Source organism: Hypanus sabinus, chromosome 3 (genome assembly GCF_030144855.1).
Source record: "Hypanus sabinus isolate sHypSab1 chromosome 3, sHypSab1.hap1, whole genome shotgun sequence".
NCBI classification, from domain to species: Eukaryota; Metazoa; Chordata; class Chondrichthyes; order Myliobatiformes; family Dasyatidae; genus Hypanus; species Hypanus sabinus.
Window position 1 is genome coordinate 10,617,240 of NC_082708.1, and position 23,223 is coordinate 10,640,462.

The 23,223-nt window shown below is 44.1% G+C and overlaps 1 protein-coding gene across 1 annotated transcript in view; it reads left to right on the forward strand.

Moving 5' to 3' along the window:
* myo7aa (myosin VIIAa) overlaps window positions 1-23,223 on the forward strand; it is a 188,356-nt gene that overhangs the window by 49,660 nt on the left and 115,473 nt on the right. The window contains exons 15-18 of the mRNA XM_059963729.1: window positions 4,108-4,214; window positions 9,372-9,509; window positions 14,101-14,259; window positions 20,009-20,101. Of these exons, the coding sequence (XP_059819712.1) occupies window positions 4,108-4,214; window positions 9,372-9,509; window positions 14,101-14,259; window positions 20,009-20,101 (497 nt within the window). The remainder of the gene's footprint in view (window positions 1-4,107; window positions 4,215-9,371; window positions 9,510-14,100; window positions 14,260-20,008; window positions 20,102-23,223) is intronic.

The following is a 23,223-nucleotide window of genomic DNA, read 5'->3' on the forward strand; positions in this document are numbered from 1 at the left end:
TAATAGTTTTGCACTAACTGCTACGTGAGTGTGGCACCCAAGATTGTTCTATGCCAAACAAGATTTCCATCCACTGTAGTCCTATTTGATGATACCCCTGCAATTTGTTCCTATCTTACCCACATACCTGTCCAAACGCCTTTTCAATGTTGCTCATATACCTGCCTTAGTCATTTCCTCTGACAGCTCATTCCTTAAAAGGAACCACCCTCTGTTTGGAAAAGTTGCCTCTGAGGCTCCTATTAAGTTTGCTCCTTTCTCATCTTAAACCTATGCCCACAAGCTCTTCATTTCCCCATCCTTGTGTATGTGGTGGTTCTTGGTATCGTAATCCCTAAAGCAAGAAGAGCAGGGTGAGCCGCCTCAGTACCGTTCGTCTAGTGTAACTCATGTTGACTGTGATGAAGTTCTCCAAGAGGTTCATTATGGCTGCAATCAATGTATAAGCAAGGATCTGGACCCACTGCAATTTACCTATCAGAACAGTCGGTCGACAGCACAGCAATGTCACTGGCTCTCTGTGTGGCCTTGGATCATCAGGACGATAGCAATACCTATGCCAGCCTGAAGTTTATTGCCTACAGCTCAACACTCAACACAATCCTACCCTTAACTCTAATCAACAAGCTCCCAAATCTGGGCCTCTGTCCTTCTTGCTGCAACTGGATCCTTACAGTCCTTAATGGAAGACCGTAGTCTGGGCAGATCAGAAGTAATATCTCCACCTTGATGACAGTCAACACTGATGCACCTCAAGGATGTGTGCTTAGCCCACTGCTCTACTCTCTCTAGCCCCATGACAGCTCAAACTCATTCTATAAATTTGTAAACAACACAACTATTGTTTGCAGAAATTCAGATGCTGATGAGAAGGTATACAGGAGCAAACTAGATCAGCTAGTTGAGTGGTGATGCAGCAGAAACCTTGCACTCAACATCAGTAAGACCAAGGAATTGATTATGGACTTCAGGAAGGTGAAATTGAGGGAACGCACTGAATTGAGGGATCAGAAGTGGAAAGGGTGAGCAGTTTCAAGTTCCTGGGTGTCAACATCTCTGAAGATCTATCTATGGTCTAACATATTGATACAATTATAGCCACTGTCGTGCCTTGCTATATTTCATTAGGAGTTTGAGGAGAGTTGGTATGTCACCAAAGACACTTGTGAATTTCTACAGATACACCATGGAGAGCATTCTAACTGATTGCTTGACTGTCTGGTATGGAGGGGACACTGCATAGGATCGGAAAAAACAGCAGAAAGTTGCAAACTCAGCCAGCTTCAAGGGCACTGGCCTCCCCAGATCCAGGACGCCTTCAAAAGGCAATGCCTTAAAAAGCTGGCGTCCATCATTCAGGGCCCCTGTTAGTGAGGAGGAGGTACAGGAAGAGGCCTGAAAACACACACTCAATGTTGTACACAACTACTTGGGACAGGTGAATTTTGTAACATTTAGGAGTACGGGGGGAGGGTGTGGAGAAGACACATTTGGCAAAATTGATAGGTTCAGGAACAGTTATTACCCCTCAATCATCAGGTTCCTGAACTAGAGTGGATAATTTCATTCACCTAAACACTGAACTGATTTCACAACCTATGGGATCACTCTCAAGAACTTGACAGCACATGTTCTCAATATTTGTTTAATTATTTATTATTTTATTTTTTCCTTTTTTTATATTTGCCAAATTTGTTGTCTTCTGATTTTTCTGTCTTGGTATGTGTGGTTTTTCATTGATTCTATTGGGTTTCTTTGTATTTGCTGTGAATGCCCCCAAGAAAATGAATCTCAGGGTTGTATATGCGACATATATATACTTTGATAATAACTTTGTTTTGAACTTCAGCTCAGAGCTCCAGTGACAAGTGGCCATGGCCCTCCATAACCCTCTCATCTGTGTATCTGTCCAAACTTCTCTGAAATGATATAATTGAACCTGCATAGACATAGAACATAGAATAGTACAGCACATTACAGGCCCTTCAGCCCACAATGTCGAGCCGACCCTCAAACCCTGCCTCCCATATAACCCACCCCCCCCCACCTTAAATTCCTCCATATACCTGTCTAGTAGTCTCTTAAACTTCACTAGCGCATCTGCCTCCACCACTGACTCAGGCATGCATTCCACACACCAACCACTCTGAGTGAAAAAAACACTTCGGTGGCACTTCCTTCTACACTCACGCCACCATCTGGGTGAAGAAGTTCTGAGACAGGGCTTTGACCTGAACATAGAATGCAGAACATAGAAATCTACAGCACTTTACAGGCCCTTCAGCCCACAATGTTGGGCTGATCATGTAATCTACTCTATAAGATGCCTAAAATTTCCCTAGCACATAGCCCTCTATTTTTCTAAGCTCCATGTACCTATCTAAGAGGCTCTTAAAAGACCCCATTGAATCCGCTTGAAGACCTGAGGCATCAGTCATTCTCATTCCTCCCCCCACACCCACAGATGTTTGCTCAACCCTCTTGAATTCCTCCAGCTCTTTGTTTTCCTTCCTTTCAGCCATCAAGTTCCTGAACCAGCTTCACTCACAAGTCCGAGTTAATTCTATGCTTTCAAGGTCTCTACATCTCAAATTTTCAGTTTTTTTTATGTCCACTGTTTGTCTTTTGCACATTCATTGTTTGTCAGTGTTTGTGTATAGTTATTCATAAATATTATTGTTGTACTTTATTTTTCCCATAAATGCTTTAAGAAAATGAATCTCATGGTGACATAAATGTAGTTTGGTAATAAATTTACTTTGAATACACTTCGACATTTTTTCCCAGGGAAGGAGAACTAAAAGCTCTGAGGTCAAGTGTTTAAGGTGAGAGGCGAAAGATTGGAATGGTAATGACAATGTAACAAGAGGACCGTTGAATATCACCTTTTTATTGTTAAAGTGCACTTCTGTGTTCACCTTGGTAATGCTAAAATAGCTGCCTGTGTATTTAAGAGAAAACAGTGATGTCATTTTGCATGGGTGGAGTAGAGCGAAGAATTGCCGTGTTCTAGAAAGGACGACGTTCAAATGCTTTTCCCAGGTTTGGTGAGGAAAAATTTCCACTGGAGAGCCTGATTTGTGAAGTTCTTTAACTGACCTACTAGCGTGAGCGAGGAGAGCTCACTTCAAAGTCTAGCCTATACGTGTTTGGAAGATAAGCACGTACATGCCAAATATTTGCCACTACCTTATTGGTTTTGTATATTTTGCTTTAGTTTTTTTCATACTGCATACGTAACAAGGGTTGGTCTGAAGTTAAACTGAGATTGTAATAGCAAGAAAAGTTTTTTATTTATTTTGTCTTTTTTATTTCCTCTTTCTGCAATAATACATCTAAAGCTGATAAAGGAATTTTAAGACCCGAAAAAGTACTTCTTGTCCCGTGTGTGTATTTTTCCCCAGGCTACAGAAGTGAAATAATTGTATTTTGGTAATAGTTTTTACTTTGACTTTGAGATTTTTAGCATCAGCAGTCTCTTGCATCGTCAGGCCAAAGGAAGGAAGTGTCTGAACTATTGTGGCTTTTTTGCCTGGGCCTGAAATTTGAGTTTTAGGAAGAAGGAGCCATTGGACAAGGTTCTCCATGGCTGATGCTAGCCATGTTGCTAGCCCTGCTAATGAATATCCAGAGGGCTATAAAGTAGTCTCGGCCACAGCAAGGACTAGGGTTCAAACCACAGTGTCACCTATTTACATCCACCCAGGAGAGGGGCATCTGAGGCAGTGTGGCACAGCAGCCATGTGGGAGTCGGTGCTGACTCCGGTGTGCGCTCGGCAGAAGACAGATGTACTGCGTTCTACTGCAGACTGCTGCAACATTTCATGAAAACTGGTATATTTTTTGTGTGTGATTGTACTTTACTGCTGTCTTATGTACTCCGTGTGCCTTGTACTGTGAATGACTGTTGGTACTGCCTGTTGCATATTGGCCCCAGAGTAATGCAGTTTCATTTGACAGTATTTATGGGTATTAATGGATGGTTGAATGACAATTAAATTTGAACTTGAAGTAAAGAGAAAACCAAAGGGTGCTTTTGAGCCATTCCAACCTACCAATATCAGCCAAACCAAAGCCTTGAACTGTTGCTTCTCTCTCCTCTGACAGGTTTTCTAGAGAAAAATCGTGACACACTTCATGGAGACATCATCCAGCTAGTCCACTCCTCCAAGAATAAGTTCATCAAGCAGATCTTTCAGGCTGATGTAGCCATGGTAACTATCAAATCTTTAATTGTTCGTATTTTCCATCCTATAGAAGGAGGATGTTCATTCTGTTTGGGGCAAAGTCTGTTCCAGATCATTTATGTCCTTCCTCCACCCCCCCACCCACACAATCCCCTGATGCTTGTTACCCCTCATTCCTGAATCTCCTGCCCCAACACCCCCTCCCCCCACTCATGGAGTCACAGCACAGCTCGATGGTCTCCAAGAGGACGACAACTTTGTGGTAGGGTTTGGAGGCTTGCGTGCCTCAATGACTCAGAGAGCTATGTTGGCTGGAGTCAGGGCTTTAAGCTTTGGCTCTTGATGGTCACCCATACCAAACAGGTTAAAGGTTAGAGGGCAGACTGAGTGGTCAGCTGGTCCTCCAGGTTTGAGGGCTCAGCTCAGAGCTAACAAACCTGGCTGGTGTAAAGAAATTGTTATGGAAACAGCACTGAAGAATCCTTCTACATCTGTGTGTGAAGATTTTCCTGAGTCTTCACCAGGGACTTGCAGGGACTTGCATATTAGTGAAAACTGAGAGGCAACTACTGACACGATGAAGAAAGCAGAGATGGAGGGCCTTTGTTGTTTCCCTAAACGCCAATGATGCAGTGGGTAGTTAACAGGTAAGCAACAGCCCATTGAGCCAGAAGGGCCAGTTATTGCATTTTATCTCAGAATAAAAGTTAAAAAAAAAACTAGACCACAGAAGAAAGCCCTTTGGCCCATCTAGTCTATGCCAACCTGTTTTCTGTTGGTGCCATCTACCCGCATCTGGACCATAGCCCTCCATACCCCACCTGTCCAAACTTCTCAAGTGTTACAGTTAAATCCACAGCCATGACTTCCACTGGCAGCTTGTTCCACACTGAGTGAAGATGTCCCAATGCATGGTATCGACCTGAATCATCAACCATCCCTTTCCCCCGCCAGCTGAATTCCTCCAGCCATTTGCTTTTGGTTACAGGTTCCAGCAACGTGTTTCTTCAGGAGTAAATTAAGGGCTAATTTCATTCATTCATTTATTATGTAACGTGTACTGTGATCCAGGGTGGTCATGGACTTGACCATGATTGTTCTTGGCAAATTGTTCTACAGAAGTGGTTTGCCATTGCCTCCTTCTGGGCAGTGTCTTTACAAGATGGGTGACACCAGCCATTCGCAATACTCTTCAAAGATTGTCTGCCTGGTGTCAGTGGTCACATAACCGGGACTTGTGATCTGCACCGGCTGCTCATACAACCATCCACCGTCTGCTCCCAGGGCTTCAAGTGACCCTGATCAGGGTAGTCATGGGGCTAAGCAGGTGCTACATTTTACCCAAGGGTGACCTGCAGGCTAGCAGAGGTAATGAGTGCCTTACACTTCCTTTCGTAGAGACATGTCTCCATCCAAAGGGGTAATTTACAGTTGTCAGTTAAACCAGCAGCTAGTTTTGAAGGATGTGGAGGATACCAGAGCATCTTGGGGAAGTTTGCACGCCTGATCCTGCTCCTGTGCCTCATGGTCTTGTGGAATTGTTGCCTCAGCACTAGCTGTAGAGCGTCGTTGCCTCCTCTGACATCTCCACTGCTGCAAGGGTGACTGCGGACGTAGTTGCACAGCTTCTGGAACCTCTGCCTTGCAGCACTGCGGGTTCAAGTTCACCCCTATCTACATTTTCACTCATACCAGGGTTCCCAATCAGCAGTCCATGGACGCCTTGCTTAATATTATTGGTCCATGGCCAAAAACGGGTTAGAAACCCCCGATTTGCACTAATACTATCTAATTTCATTTTTATTCTTCTGTCTATCTTCAGTAAGGTCTTCCTCCTCTGGCACTCAACCAAGTCCTCTTCCAACTCCTGTGTGCCCCACTCCATGTCCACCAATGGGTCCAATGGCTCCGTCAACAGCTGTAAACGTCCATATCTGGGTAGCACAGTGCCAGAGAGCCGGGTTCCATTCCAGCCTCGGGTGCTCTCTGTGTGGAGTTAGCATGCTCTCCCTGCGATGTGGCTTGGTAGGGTAATTGGCCCCTGTAAATTGCCCCTCGTGTGTGAGTGAGTGGTAGAATATGGAGCTCATGGATGAGAACCTGGGAGCACAGTAGCATGAACAGTCAGCACGGTGCTTTACAATGCCAGCTCTGAGATCGGGGTTCAATTCCCGCAGCAGTCTAAGGGACACGTATGCTCTCCCCGTGACTGCGTAGCTTTCCTCTGGGTGCTCTGGTTTCCTCCCACATTCCAAAGGCATGTGGGTTAGGGTTAGCGAGTTGTGGGCATGCTATGATAGCACCAGAAGCGAGCCGACTCTGGTGAACTGACCCCCAACACATCCTCGAGGCAAACACTATATTTCACTGTATGTTTTGATGCATGTTTGAGAAATAAAGCAAAGTTTTTTTTAAAATATAGGATTAATATGATTAGGTGGTGGATGTTCAGGATGGAATCAGTGGGCCAAATGGCCTGTCTCTATGCTGTAATGTTCAAATTCACATTGGGGAGTCCCTCAGTGTAGTTTTGCCTGGGTATTTAAAAGTTCAAGTTTCTGAGATTTTCAGGGATTCAGAGTCAGAATCAGGTTTATTACCACTGTCTTGTGTGATGTGAAATATGGCAGCAGCGTAGTACAGGACATAAAAGTTTCTGTAAGTTAAAGCAAAAGAACAATAGTGAGATGGTGCTCAAGAGTTCATGTGCCCTTCAGAAATCTGATGGAGGGGAAGAAACTGTTCATGAAATGCTGAGTTTGCGTCTTCAGGCTTCTGTACCTCTCTGGTAATAATGTGAAGAGGGCATAGCAACAGATGATGAGGATCCCGAATGATGGATGCTGCCTTCTTAAAAGACCACCGGTTAAAGGTGTCCTCAATGGTGGGGAGAGGTCTGCCCAAAGTGGAGCAGGCCGAGTTTACAGCCCTCTGCAGCATCCTTCGATACTCTGCACTGAAGCCTCCATACCAGGTGGTGGCGCCACCAGTCAGAATGTTCTCCACCGTACACCTGTGGAAACTTCTGGAGTCTTGGATGACATACCAAATCTTTTCAAGCCCCTATTGAGGTAGAGTTGCTGGTGTGCCGCCTCTGTGCGTCAGACCCAGGATGGATCCTTCGAGGTGTTGATGCCCAGGAACTTGAAACTGCTCACCCTTTCCTCTGCTGACCCATCAAAGTGGACTGGCCTTAAGATGAGAAGGGCAAGGTTTAATAAGGACCTGAAGAGCAATTTCTTCATGCAGATGGAGGTGTGAATATGGAGTGGAGTGGTCCACCAGAGCAAGTGGTTGAGCAGACACATTAACAACGATTAAATTATTATCTATTAAATTGTTGATCTATAAATTAATTAATGAAGATGAGGGAACACACACCAGTTCTCAGCGAGATGGCAGCAGTGGAAAGAGTGAACAATGTCAACTTCCTGGGTATCAACATCCCTGAAGATGTATCCCCGCCCAACATATTGATGCCATTATGGCGAAGGCACACCAGGAGAGATGTTTGATTTGGAGTTTGAGGAGATGTGGCAGGTCATCGTGTAAATTTCTACAAATGTACCGAGAGGAGTGTTCTAACTGGTTGCATCACCGTCTGGTATAAAGGAGCCACTGCATAGGATCGGGGGGAGAAAACTGCAGGGGCTTACAAATCCAGCCAGTTCCATCATGGCCTCCCCACCATCCAGGACATCTTCAAAAGCCTCAAAAAAGGCGGCATCCATTAAGAACCATCATCACCCAGGACATGCCCCCTTCTCATTACTACCATCAGCATGGAAGTTCAGGAGCCCTAAAACATACAGAACACTCAAAGTTTTAAGAACAGCTTCTTCCCCCTCTGTCGTCAGATTTCTGAATGGACAGTGAACCTATTTACACTACCTCGTTATTTTGCTCTCATTTTGCACTATTTATTTAACACAAATTTTTAAATATATATTTCTTGCTATGATTTACTGCTGCCACAAAACAAATTTCACAACGTACACTGGTGATACTAACACGAGGAAATCTGCAGATGCTGGAAATTCAAGCAACACACACAAAATGCTGGTGGAACGCAGCAGTCCAGGCAGCATTTATAGGGAGAAGTGCTGACAACGTTTCAGGCCGAGACCCTTCGTCAGGACTAACTGAAAGGAAAGATAGTAAGAGATTTGAAAGTAGCAGGGGGAGGGGAAAATGCGAAATGATAGAAGACCGGAGGGGGCGGGATGAAGCTAAGAGCTGGAAAGGTGATTGGCAAAAGGGATACAGAGCTGGAGAAGGGAAAGGATCATGGGATGGGAGACCTCGGGAGAAAGAAAGAGGGAGATGGAGAACAGGCAGAGTGATGGGCAGAGAGAGAGAAAAACCAAATACATCAGAGATGGGATGAGGAGCATTAATGGAAATTAGAGAAGTCAATGTTCATGTCATCAGGTTGGAGGCTACCCAGCCGGTATATAAGATGTTGTTCCTCCAACCTGAGTGTGGCTTCATCTTGACAGTAGAGGAGGCCATGGATAGAGATATCAGAATGGGAATGGGACGTGGAATTAAAATGTGTGGCCACTGGGAGATACTGCTTTCTCTGGCGGACCGAGCGTAGGTGTTCAGTGAAACGGTCTCCCAGTCTGCGTCGGGTCTCACCAATATATAAAAGGCCACACTGGGAGCACCGGACGCAGTATACCACACCAGCCAACTCACAGGTGAAGTGTCGCCTCACCTGGAAGGATTGTCTGGGGCCCTGAATGGTGGTGAGGGAGGAAGTGTAAGAGGCTGGTGATACTAATTCTGATTCTGAGCAACTAAAAGGTACTTAACAGCTACATGGATATGGATGTTTTAGAGCAGGGGTTCCCAACTTTGTTTATGCCATGGACCCCCTGACATTAACCGAGGAGTCTGTGAACCCCAAGTTGGGAACCTAGAACAAATGCGGGTAAATGGATCGGCATGGACTCTTGGGCTGAACGGCCTTTTTCCATGCTGTATTACTGACTTCCAGTTTTAATGGGTCTCATCCCTGCTGGTTAAACACTGGGTGACAGCGTTGGAGTTAAAAGTAATGCTCAACAGAGTTCACCGCAGCCTACGCTGCAAAAGCAAAGTGTGTCCTGTTGTTTCACTGCTTCCTGTAGCTTTGAAATTCCAATGTCCTTCCTCTGTTTTTTCTGTCTTCGCCTGCAGGGAGCAGAGACCAGGAAACGTTCGCCAACACTAAGCAGCCAGTTTAAGCGTTCGCTGGAACTGCTGATGAGAACGCTCAGCGTCTGCCAGCCCTTCTTCGTACGTTGTATCAAGCCCAATGAGTACAAGAAATCCATGGTAGGAACTGCGAAGGGTCTCGGCCCGAAACGGCAACAGTTTATTCCTTTCTCATAGATGTGCTGAGTTCCACCAGCATTTTTGTGTGTGCTGCTGTAAGAACTGCCAGCAGTCCTTGGTTGTGACAGCGTGCTGATTTTAAACTGCATGAAGCTTTTGGAGTGGAGATGAGTAAATCAGGAATGAGTAAATATTTGAGATTTTAATCTGAGAATTTGAGTAGTCATGAATATGAGAACTTAATCAGGTTTAATATCACTGGCAAATGCTGTGAAATTTGATTTGTGACAGCAGTACATTGCAATGTATAATTTAAAAAAAAATTAAATTACAATAAGGAATGTAAGTGTTTAAATAAAAGTTAAAGGAGTGAGCAAAAAGGGAGAGAAACAAGTGAGGCAGCGTTCATGGGTTTATTGTCTGATCAGAAATCTGATGGAGGGGAAGAAACTGTTTCTAAAATGCTGAGTGTTCTGTTCCTCCTCTCTGATAACAATGAGAAAAGGACATGCTGTGGGTGATGGGAGTCCTTAATAATGGATCTTTTTGAGGCATCACCTTTTCAGGATGTCCTCAATGGAGAGGAGGCTAGTGCCCATCACTTGAGAGCCTCCCCTCCATGGACTCTGCCTACACTTCTCGCTGCCTCAGAAAACAGCCAGTGTAATCGAAGATCCAACCAGCCTCAGGTATTCTTTTCTCCCGTCTCCCTTTGGGCAGCAGGTACAAAATCCTGAAAGCATGTAGCACCAGGCTCAAGGGCGGCTCCTAACCTGATGTAATAAGACTGTTAAATGGCTCCCTAGTGGGTGTGAGTATGAGGGAAGGAAGGAGCTTGTTTTGATGTTGTTTCGTTGTGTTCTGTGTTGTTCTGCTGAGCTTTGTGGGCGTGCTATGTTGAGGCCAGAATGTGTGGCATCACTTCCGGGCTGCTCCCAGGACACCCTGGGGTGTAGATGAATGCAAATGACATACTTCACTGTATGTTTCGTTGTGCATCGGATAAAGCTAAAATGGACTTTCAGCATCACAATCCACCTAATTGTTTACGTACACTGCACTTTCTCTGCAGTAGATTTATGTCTAAAAATTCAAGGTAAATTTATTATCAAACTACATATACGTCATCATACACAACCCAGAGATCCATTTTCTTGCAGTCATACACATGTAACCCCCTGGGTCGCCTCAGGTTCGCTCAGCTTATTCTCGTCTAGGGGGAGCAGCCTTCGGCCCCGCCAAACTGGGTAATCAGCTGGTGTGGATGCTGTGTGATGTCCCCGCCTCACCCAAAAACAGACAGTACACCATATGCGATTAAATGAGTACAATTTATAAAGGTTACTATAACTAAGTGATTAATAACGATACAGTATATATGAAGAGAAAAAAAATAAAGAAAAGGCGCCAAACTTATCAAAGTCCAAACCACTTCGTGCACAACTGTTGGAGCTCAATTTCTGAAGTCTTCTGGCCACCATTCGATCCCCTCCGAACTCCTCGACTCGCAGCTCAGGACCCTCCGAGTGGTCAACCAAGCACATCTAGCTTCATCCCCCCCTCCTTGGAGAACCTCCTGGCCTCGGACCCCCGCTTGGGGTCCGATCCTCGCCCAACTTACAGCATTGCATCCTCTCTCTCGACCCCCTCGCGCCGATCTGCCCAAAAGCCCGTCAACAAAAGCTTACAGACTCAGAAGAAAGAACATTAATCCCCATTTGGTTTACAAAGGAATACCGTTCTCGTTATCAGTAAATTAGCATTCCTGCTAGTTAACAAAAGGAAACCCTTACCCAACGGTAACAAAGAAAAGAGAAGAAACTCCCTTTACGCCAATAAATACAATAACCATAACATAATTAATGAAAGACTGCACCAACAGGATGGGCAACTATCTGTGCAAACAAAGTGTGCAAATACAAAAGGAAAGGAAAAAGTAAGTAATAACAATAAATAAGCAATAAATATTGAGGACTTGAGATGAGGAGTCCACAGGCTGTGAGAAGAGAGCATGATGGGAATTAAAAAGCAACATCCATTTGAGTACAATATATTCCAATGTTGCAGTGTTGATGTAGTTATTGGGTTGTGCAGCTGAAAGGAAGTAGCTGGAACTTTATCTACAGTACCACACCACCATTCCCCCTCATCTCTTTATAGTGTTCGCTTTTGTTTATTGTTGTTCAACCATACACATGTATGCTGCCAAACGAAACAATGGTCCTCCGGACCGAAGTGCACGACACAGCGCATATAACTCACACACAACGCATCTAGTAATATTACATCAATTAAATACGCAAATAATAAAACGTATTCCAGAAGATTGACATTAGCGTAAGGTGCATTTATGGCACAAGTTTAAAAAGTAAGCGGTGTAACGTTACTGGCGCTTTGTACATGGTGAGACCTGAGTGGTATCAGGGGGGGTTCAGTAGTCTCATGGCCCAGGGGAAGAAGCTGTCTCCGATCCTAATATTACTTGTCCTAATGCTATACTTCCTCCTGCCTGATGGTGGGTGATCATTATGGCTATCTCCTCCCTTCACACTCATCCCTGATTTGGGGAGGGCAGGGGGTGTTGACCTGAAATAGCAACGATTCCTTCCCCACCATAGGTGATGCACTTTCCACCAGCAGATTACTTGTTGCTCAGGATTCCAGCATCTGCTGTCTTTTATCTCCTTAACAGGTGCCCATGGAGGAACTCCTTTGGTTCCAAAGTAATTCAAGAAGTCTGGAGGCATTAGGGTATATAAACCATGTCACATAAGAATAGGCATCACGATAGCATAGCGGTTAGCGCTCTGCTATTACAACTCAGGGCATCGGAGTTCAAAGTTCAATCCTGGCATCCTCCATAAGGAGTTTCTATGTTCTTCCCAAAGACTGCTCAGCTTTTCTCCAGGTGATCTGGTTTCCTCCCATAGTCCACAGACATACTGGTTAGTAGGTTAACCGGTTTTTGAAGGTTTCTGGGTGGCGTGACCCGAAGGGCCGATTCCATATGTATCTCTAAATAAGCGAAAATAAATGGCAATCTTTCATTGCATTTGCTGCTGGTGACCATTTGTGTTCGATTTCCATGGTAATCATCCTAAATGATTTGTTATTGTCTCATTAACTGAGGTCCAGTTAAACTTGCAGATCATTTCCTCACATCAGTACATTCAGGTGGTACAAGGGGAAACAAAAGCAGAATAAAGTGTTATAATTACAGAGAAAGTGCAGAGCAGTCAATAAGGTATGATGAGGTAGACTGAGAGGACAGGAGTCCATCTTATTATACTAGTGGACTTCTTAACAGCCTTACAAGCTGTCCTTGAGCCTGGTGGTATGTGTTCTCAAGTTTTTGCATCTTCCACCCAAAAGAGTCATAGACCACAGCAGCACAAACACAGGCCCTTCAACCCATCTAGTCGGTGCTGAACTGTTATTCTTTCTAGTGCCAAAGACCTGCACCCAGACCACACTTCCCCCATCCATGTACTTGTCCAAATTTCACTTAACTGTTGAAATCAAACCTGCATTCATGACCTCTGCTGGCAGCCTGTTCTCCACCCACCCCACCTTCTGAGTGAAGATGTTCACCTTGGGTTCTCAAATATTTAAATATTCCACCTTTCACCCTTAATCTATGACCTCTAGTTCTAGTCTCCCCCAATCTCTGGCAAAAGCCTACTTGAATTAACCCTATCCCTTGTAATTTTGTACACCTCTTTCAAATCTCCTTCATTCTCCTACATTCCAGGGAATGAAGTCCTAGCCTAATCAACCTTTCCCTGTAGCTCGGGTTCTCAAGTCGCAGCAACATCCTTGTCAATTTTCTCTGCACTCTTTCAATCTTGTTGATGCCTTTTCCTCTAGGTCAGTGACCAGAATTGCATACAATACTCCAGATGAGGCTTCACCAATGTCTTGTATATTGAAGGGGAAAAGAGGAGGGAATGACTAGGGTGGGCACCTACACCAATGTGGGACCAGCTGGTTAAATGTTTCTGGGCAATTTTGGCAGTGAAACTCTTCAAAAAAAAAAGTAAACCTGGTTTGAAATCTCACACATAACATGATTTCCACCCAGAACTCACCTAGCCATCACCCAAGACAAACCCCTCTTCTCATTGTAAACCATTGAGGAGGAGGTACAGGAGCCTGAAGACACGCAATCAACATTTTGGGGACAGCTTCTTCCCCTCCACCATCAGATTTCTGAACAGACAATGAACCCGTGGACACTATCTCAATTTTTTTCTCTCTTTTTGCATTACTTGTTTAATTGTATATTATTTAATTCTGTTATTTAATTTTATATTGCAATTTATAGTTTTTCTTTTATTATTATGTACTGCTGTCACAAAACAACAAATTTCAGAATGTGTCAGTGATATTGAATCTGATTTTGATGAGGATGCATGTGCTTGGCTCCTAGGTATATTTTATACCCGTTCCCTTCTCCTGGTCATCCCATCAATAGCATGGCCACTCTTGGCCAGTGGTCCAGGAGTCTTTCTAACGCACCAGGCTCCGCCTTTAGTGCTTCACCTCTCCCTTCCTGAATGTCCGTGACGTGCCCCTCTCTCTGTGCCGACAGCTGTTTGACCGGGAGCTGTGTGTCCGCCAGCTGAGATACTCTGGGATGATGGAGACCATTCGGATCCGGCGCGCGGGTTACCCCATTCGCTACACCTTCGTGGAGTTTGTGGATCGATACAGAGTGCTAATGCCTGGGGTCAAGCCAGCATACAAACAGGTGAACACAGCAACTTTATTCTTAAAAGTTTAAAGATTAGCCTTATTCTTCAAATTATCAAAAGATTAATTTTATTTGTCATGTACATTTAAACATAGAGTGAAATGTATCAGATGAGTCAATGACCAAGAGTCTGAAAGTATGCTGGATGGCCTACAAGTGTCTCCACACTTCCAGTGTCAATACAGCACGCCTGTAACTTTCTGACATTAAATCCATGTGGCATGGCGTCATAGAGCACTTGGCCCATCTGATCTGTAACCAACTGTTATTCTACATAGTCCCAGTAGGGGCCACTGCACAGGATCAAAACAAGCTGCAGAAAATTGGAAACTCAGTCAGCTCCATCATGGACACTAACCTCCCCAGCATCCAGGACATCTTCGAAGAGCGATGCCTCAAAAAGGCAGTATCCATCACTGAGGATCCCCATCACCCAGGACGTGCCCTCTTCTCATTGCTACCATTAGCAAGGAGATACAAGAGCCTGAAGGCACATACTCAACGATTCAGGAATAGTTTCTTCCCGTCTTCCATCAGATTTCTGGATGGACATTGAACCCTTGAACACTACCTCACTAATTTTTCTTTCTTTTTTTTGCGCTGTTTATGTAATTTAACTTATTTAATATGCAGTATGTATACTTACTGTAATTTAGTTTTATGTATTGCAATGTACTGCTGCTGCATAACAACAAATTTCATGACATATGCCACTGATATTAGCCTAATGCTGATTTTGATTTACCTGGACCATAACCCTCTCTACCTCTTCCATCCATGTACCTATCCAAATTTCTATTAACTGCTGAAATCAAACTCTCATCCACCAACTTTGGAATCTGGGAAGAAACCAGAGCACTGAGAGGATCCTTTGTGATCACAGGGAGAATGTACGAACTCCTTACAGACACCTAGGATTTGAACCACAATCACTAGAACTGTGAAGCGTTAGGCTAGCCACTACACTTTCACGCTGATGAAAGGTCTCTGCAGGACACATCGACTGCTTACTCCTTTCCATAGCTTTCCATAGTTGCTGCCTGGTCTGGTGTGTGTGTGTGTGTGTGTGTGTGTGTGTGTGTGTTGTTTATCTGATGAACATTGTGGGCACGCTATGTTAATGTTGGAACGTGTGGAGACTCTGCAGGCTGCCCTCGGCACATCCTTGGATAAGCAAAGCATTTCACTACATGTTTCAATGTACGTGTGATAAGTAAATCTGAATCTGGAATCACATGGGTCCCTGAACTTGCTCTATGCAATACTTTCATCTACAAAATGTGGGCACTTGTTCATTGGACTGTAGGTGTTAAACTTCTTATTACCCCCAGGATAAAGAATACAAGGGTTAGAAACAGAATGTAGTCCCCTCCTAATTCACAAATATAAGAACCGCTGTTTCCTCTAAGCTGAGCCGTAACCGAAAGGCCCCCACACACATACCTTTGTTGCAGCACAACTGGAATAAAGACAGATCAGAAAAGATCAGAAAGGTTTTCTTTATAGTGCTGTATTTCATTATACCCATTAATAATTAAAACCAAAAGTATGTAATTTTTCTACTTTCATTCTAAATAGTAGCAGTGTACATATTACAAAAAACATTATAATGCCGTTTTCAGATGTGTTTTTGAAAAACAAAATCTTGCTCAGAGCAATGGTTGGACTACACAGCTGTAAAGAAAAAATAGAGGGGATGTTGGTAAAGAGAGCAGGCAATATGATAGTGTAGGGGTTAATGCACTGCCTTGCAGAACAGGGTTCAGTTCCCAACACTGTACGTGTGTTCCTCACATGACCACATGGATTTCCACTGGGTACTCACACGTTCCAACAACAGTACCATATGGATTGGGGTTAGTCAGTGGTGGACATGCTATGTTGGTGCCAGAAACATGGTGACACTTGTGGGCTGCCCAGTACAATACACGCTGGCTTGATTTGATGCAAACAGCGTGTTTCACCGCACAGTTCAATGCATCTGTGACAAATAAAGCTGTTCTGTCTCATTACATACTACCAGGGCTGGGATAAGGTTGGCTGGACACAGTAAAGTTCCCTTGATGCTATTCCAGCAAACGCTTCCAGAGCAGGGACAGGCAGGTTAACTATAGGTTCAAGTTCCTGGTGTGGCCTCATCTACATTGGTGAGGTCTGATGTAGATTGTGGGACGGCTTTGTTGAGCACCTTCACCCCATCCCCCATAAAAGACGAGATTTCCCAGTAGCCATCCATTTCATTTTTTGACTTCCCATTCTCACTCTGACATGTTGGTCCATGGTCTCCTCTGCTGCCACATTGAGACCACTCTCGGTTTGGAGGAGCAACACCTCATATTCCATCTGGGTAACCTCCAATCTGAGGGCATGATAACCGGTTTCCCGAATTTTGCGTAATTTCTTCCCCTCCCTACCCCCTTCGTCCATTCCCAATTCTGGCTTTCCTCTGATCCCTTCTCCTCACCTGTCCATTATCTCCTTTTTGGTGTCCCTCCGCCTTCCATTTCTCCAATGGTGAAATGTCCTCTGTCATCAGATTTCTTCAGCCCTTTACCTCTTCCACCTATTGCCTCCCAGCTGCTTACTTCATCCCACCTCCCCTCCCCACCCACCTTCCCTCTCACCCAGTCTCACCTGTCCCTGCCAACTTGAACTCCCCCTCTCTCCAGCTTCTTATTCTGGCATCAGCCACCCTTCCTTTCCAGTTCTGATGAAGGGTCTCATACTGAAAGGTCAACAGTTCACTCCCCTCCTTAGATGCTGTCTGACCTGCTCAGTTCCTCCAGCATTTTGTGTGTGTTCCTCGAGGTCTCCAACATCTGCAGAATATCTGGTGTTTAAGCGTAGGGTCGAGTTCCCACGACACCCTCCCACCACAGGCTCATCCCAGCTTACAGCTGCTGAGTTCTGGTGTTCCAAGTTTTAATGCTTCTTTATTTTTAAACTGCCTTAAAAGGGAATCCATTAAAATGGTTAAAACGGTTGTGGAATTGGGAATGCTTAGGGCCTTGCTATGCTGCACCAGATTTTCTCAAAGGTTCTTAATTTCTTTATAATTGTATCCAAAAAAAAAGTATTTGCTTTTCAAATATTTGTATGAACATTAATGCTCTCCACCTGTAATACCAATGCATTGGAATTAACTCTGGGAGCTATTGGATGAAGAATAGTTGTGAGATTTCAGGCTATAATGAAGTCAGAGTAATAGAGTGCACAGGCCATTCGGCCCAACTCATCCATGCCAACCAAGGTACCCATCTAAGCTAGTTCCATTTAGCCAAGTTTGGCCCACTTTCATCTAAACCAGGGCTTCCCAATCTGAGGTCCACGGACCCCTTGGTTAATTGCATAAAAATAGTGTGGGAACCCCCTGCTCTAACCCTTTTCCCATCCACATATATGTCCAAAAGTCTTTTGACTTCTGCTTTCTTCCCCCTTCCTTTCCGATCCTAATGAAAGGTCTCAGCACAAACTGTCCACTGTTTATTCATTTCCATAGGTGCAGCCCGACCTGCTGAGTTCCTCCACAATTTTGTGCGTGTGTGTGTAGCTCTGAATTTCCAGCATCTGCAGAATCTGCAGAATTGTTATTATACCTACCTCAAATACTTTCTCCTGCATCTCGCTTTTTATACTCCCTCCCTTCTGTAAGCGGGAATTGCCCTTTGGGTCCTCATCTTCTATTCCCACTCTGGTCTCTTGCCTCTTCTCATGAATATCAATTTCCCCTTCTGGTTTAAAAACAAATGTGCACCCCCCCTCCATCTCTTCTATTCCCCACTCTGGCCTCTCCTACCTATCATCTCCTCATGGGTTCCCTCCTCTTTCCCTTTCTCCTATGGTCCACTCTCCTCTCCTATCAGATTCCTTCCTCTCCAGCCCTTTACCTTTCCCACCCACCTGGCCTTCTAGCTTTCCTCCTTCCCCCTCCCCACACCTTTTTATTCTGGCGTCTTCCCCCTTCCTTCCCAATCCCGAGGCAGGATCGCATCCTAAAACATCAACTGTTTGTTCATTTCCATAGATGCTCCCCGAGTTCCTTCAGCATTTTGTGTGTGTTGCTTTGAATCATTTATCTTGTCCCTCTCATCTTAAACTCATGCCTTCTGTTTATTTATTTGCTTTCCTGAGAGGGAGAGGAGATTGTATTCACCCTATTTATGCCCCAAATGATTTTGTACATCTCTATGAGGTCACCCTTCAGGCTCCTAGAGAATTTGGAATCCTTTATTCCAAAGAATAATGTCCTAGCCTGCCCAACCTCTGCCTATAGTTAGACCCTCCATTAAATAAAATTAAATGTTGAAATCAGAAACAAGTAATCATTAGTTGTTGGTGTGGAATAGCTTTTAAAAGCAAACATTAATTTGGAGATAAATTTTCAATGTCATAACTTTACAAATGAACCTTTTAGAAATTTAGATTTTTTGATTATCTGAACAGAAAATACATCCAGAAAAAAAGTTCTTTAACATTAATGTCTAGTATTGTTATGGTGTGTCGAAAAGTAAATGGGTTTTAAGTTTAAGAATTAGATGCAAAGTAACACTCCCTGAACTATTTCCTGTTGCACATTTCCAGAAGACGTCCAACGTTATATATAAGTTTCAGCCTCTATTCCCATTACAGACTATTCATTAAAAATTTATGTTTAAAATCACATGATCTGTTTACTTTCATTTCGTAAATGTCTGATGACTGGTGTGTTGGTGTTAAGTGATGATACCACGTGTTATGAAAATGAATTCTTGAAAGCTCTTACATTGAATTAATAAAAAGAACAGTGGGGAAAGATGCAGAGTAAAACTCCCTCTACCCTGTCCATACAAATACTTCCCAGACCGGCAGAAGAGTGCACGCAGAGAAGAGGGACAGGAAGTGCATATTTCTCTTGGCAAAGTCGGTAAACAGGGAAAGTAAATTTAAAGGCATTGAAATGAATTGTCTGATGGTGAAGATCAGTCCTGGGCCCAACATCTTGATGTAATCGTGAAGAAAGCACGCAAGTGGCTATATTTCATTAGAAGTTTTTGGAGATTTGGCACATCTTCAAAGATGCTTGCAAACACCATGAAGCATTCTGACTGCATCTCTGTCTGGTATGGGAGGTGGGGGGGCCGATGCACAGGATTGGAAAAAGCTGCAGAGGGTTGTAGACTCAATGAGCTCCATCATAGGCACCAGCCAGCCCACCATCGAAGACCTCTTCAGAAAGGGGCATCCATCATTGAGGACCCTCACCATCCAGGACATGCCCTCTTCTCATTGCTACTTTCAGGGAGGAGTTACGGGAGCCTGAAGAGAGACGCTCAATATTTTAGAAGCAGTATCTTCCCCTCCACCATCAGATTTCTGAACAGTCCATGAACACTACTTCACTATTTTGCTCTCTTTTTGCACTGTTTACTGATTTTTTTTTGTGTGTTACTTATTGTAGCATAGAATAAATTTTTGTTTTGCACTGTACTGCTGCAAACAACCGTGCAAAACAACAAATTTCATGACACATCAGTGGAAGTAAGCTTGATTCTGATGCTGAGAGGTCACCCGATGGCAGGCTGTGTTCCTCAAGTAGTATTGCCTGGTTCAAGAGTCTAGAAATTCCAGTTTTGAGAGAAGGATTCTAACCACCTTATCCTTTATTCACACTAATGCCCTGCTATTTAAAGGAGTCCTTCAAAGTTTGACTGAGAGTTCTGGAGTTGCGTGGAGCTTTTTTTTTGAAAATCGCTTTTTCTTTTCCCAGAGCGACCTTCGTGGGACATGCCAGCGAATAGCAGAAGCCTTCCTAGGCCAGGATGGTGACTGGCAGATTGGAAAGACCAAGATTTTCCTGAAGGTGGGGATAGAATAGGGCTTGTGGGGTATCTGTACTCCATTTCTCACCCCTGGTTCATTCTGTAGGACTTTAAATATGTCAGTGTTTGGACGACCACACATAATGATACCAACATTCAAAGTACATTTATCATTGTACATGTATGTCACAATATACTACCCTGAGATCATTCACAATAAATTCAAAGAAATACAATAGAATCAATGAAAAATAACACACAAAGATGAACAAACAGCCAATATGCAAAAGACAGCAAATTGTGCAAATAAAAAAAGAAAATAATAATTGTTAAGTAAATAATAAATAATCTTCAGAACAGGAGTTGTAAAATTAGTTTGTAGGTTGTGGGACCTTGGTGTTGGGTTCAGTACGGTTATCCACACTGGTTCAGGAGCCTGATGGTTGAGGGGTAATAACAGTTCCTGAACATGGCAGTGTGGGTCCTGCGGCTCCTGAACCTCCCTCCCGATGACAGTAGCGAGAAGAGAGCGTGGGCTGCTTGACGATGGATGTGGCCTTCCTGTGACAGCGTTCCTTGTACATCTGTCGTGTTCCACTTGAGGTTGCGCGCCCGGTTATGAACGTGTAACCTCAGGAACAGGACCTTTGGCCCACAGTGTCTGTGCTGAACACGAGGCAAAATTAAGCTGAAGCTCTTTTGTCTGCTGCAGACGGAAAGAATTCACACAAGGCTCATGTGAACACCTTCAGAGCAAACTTCATTATTACATGCTGATGTTGCTGGGGGAGACATTCATCTTAGAATGAGTACCCCGTCCTCCGGCCCCCCCCCCCCGCATTTCAAAGTTTTGATCATTCCAATACTATTTTTGCCCACTTTTTCCCTTTATATTTCTCTGCATATTTATGTGTCTGTCTAAAAAACCTCTTAAGCTCCACTATCACTATGGCTCTGCCACTTCAGCCTGTTCCACACACGCACCACTCTGTTTTTAAAGAGAACATTCTCTGCAAATGCCCGTTAAGCTTTTCACCCTCTCACCTTAAATACATGTCCTCCAGTGTTTGACATTTCTACCCTGGGAAAAGTACCCTATCTGCATGTCCCATAACAGCTGCATCACAGACTGGTATGGAAACGCCAATGCCCTTGAACAGAAAATCCTAACAAAAGTAGTGGATACAGAGCAGTACACCACGGGTAAGGTCTTCCCCACCATTGAGAACATCTACACGGAGCGTTGTCGCAGGAAAGCAGCATCCATCATCTGGGACCCCCACCACCCAGTCATGCTCTCTTCTCACTGTTGCCATCAGGAAGAAGGTGCAGGAGCCTCAGGGCTCACACCACCAGGTTCAGGAACAGTTATTACCCCTCCACTTTAGATACTATAGTGGATACTATAGAGAGAGTGCACAGGACATTCACAAGGATGTTTCCTGGATTGGAGGGCGTACCTTATGAGAATAGGTGGAGTGAACTTGGCCTTTTCTCCTTGGAGCGACGGAGGTTGAGAGGCGACCTGATAGAGGTGTATAAGATGATGAGGGGCATTGATCATGCAGATAGCCAAAGGTTTTTTTTTCCCAGGGCTGAAATGGCTAACACGAGGGGAGCATGGTGCTTGGAAATGGGTACTGAGGGGGTGTCAGGGGTAAGTTGTTTACACAGAGAGTGGTGGGTGCGTGGAATTCACTGCTGGCGGCGGTGGTGGAGGTGGATACGATAGGGTCTTTTAAGAGACTCTTGGATAGGTACATGGAGCTTAGAAAAATAGATGACTATACGCGATGGAAGTTCTAGGCAGTTTCTAGAGTAGGTTACATGGTTGGCACAACATTGTGGGCCAAAAGGCCTGTAATGTGCTGTAGATTTCTATGTTCTATGTTCAATGTCAGGCTCCTGAACTAGAGGGGAATACTTCACTTGCCCCATTTACTGAAATATTCCCACAACCTATGGACTGATTTTCAATTACTCTTCATCTCATGTTCTTCATATTTATTTACTTATTTATTTATCTATCTATCTATCGATCAATATTTCTTTTTATATTTGCACAGTTTGTTGTCCTTTGCACACTGATTGAACATCCATTTGGTGTGGTCCTTCATTGATTCTGTTATGGTTGGTACTTTATTATGGATTTATTGAGTATGAATTTCAGAATTGTATATGGTGACATAAATGTACTGTATGTTGATAATAAATTTACTTTGAATTTGATAAACTTCTTTCAGGTCTCCCATGAGTCACTTACACTCCAAAGAAAACAGCCCGGGTTTGTCCAACCTCTCCTTGTAGTTTGACCGCTGAGATGCAGACTTTGGGTGAAGCGGTGATGTAGCGGTCAGTGTGCTGCCATTCCAGTGGCCTGGGTACAATCCTGAGCTGTCTGTGAGGAGTTTGTACGATTTTTCCTGGTCCATTTAGGTTTCCTGAGGTGCTCCGGTTTCCTACAAAATTCCAAAGACATAAGGGTTAGCCGGTTATTTGGTCACTTGGGTGTAATTGCACAGTATGGGCCTGTTACCATCCTGTACGTCTAAATCGGGAGGTTCCCAATCTCTTCTTATGCCATGGTCCCCTACCATTACCCGAGGGGCCTGTGGACCCCAGGTTGGGAACCCTTGCTCTAAATAAAATAAAGAGGAATTTTATAGGTCATGGTACTATTTGCCTCCACTACAACCAGCTGACCCTCCAGAGGTGTGCATGCTTAGCACTGGGATTCTCTGCCTGTACCACAAGGGCAATTAAGGAGGCATGTAGTCTGTTGGCCTTCATTAGACAAGGTAATGTTGCAGCTCTATAAAACCCTGGTTAGACCACACTTAGAGTATTGTGTTCAGTTCTGGTCACCTCATTATAGGAAGGATGTGGAAGATTTAGAGAGGAAGCAGAGGAGACTTACCAGGATGCTGACTGGATTAAAGAACCAGTCCTGATAAAGGGTCTCGGCCTGATAAGTTGCTTACTCTTTTCCATGGATGCTGCCTGACCTGCTGAGCTCCTCCAGCGTTTTGTGTGTGTGTCACTTTGATTTCCAGCATCTGCAGCTGTTCTCTTGTTTGTGACATGTCTTATGGAGACAGGGTGAGTAAGCTTAGGGCTTTTCCCTTAGGATTGAAGGGAGGTGAGAGGTGACTCGACAGAGGTG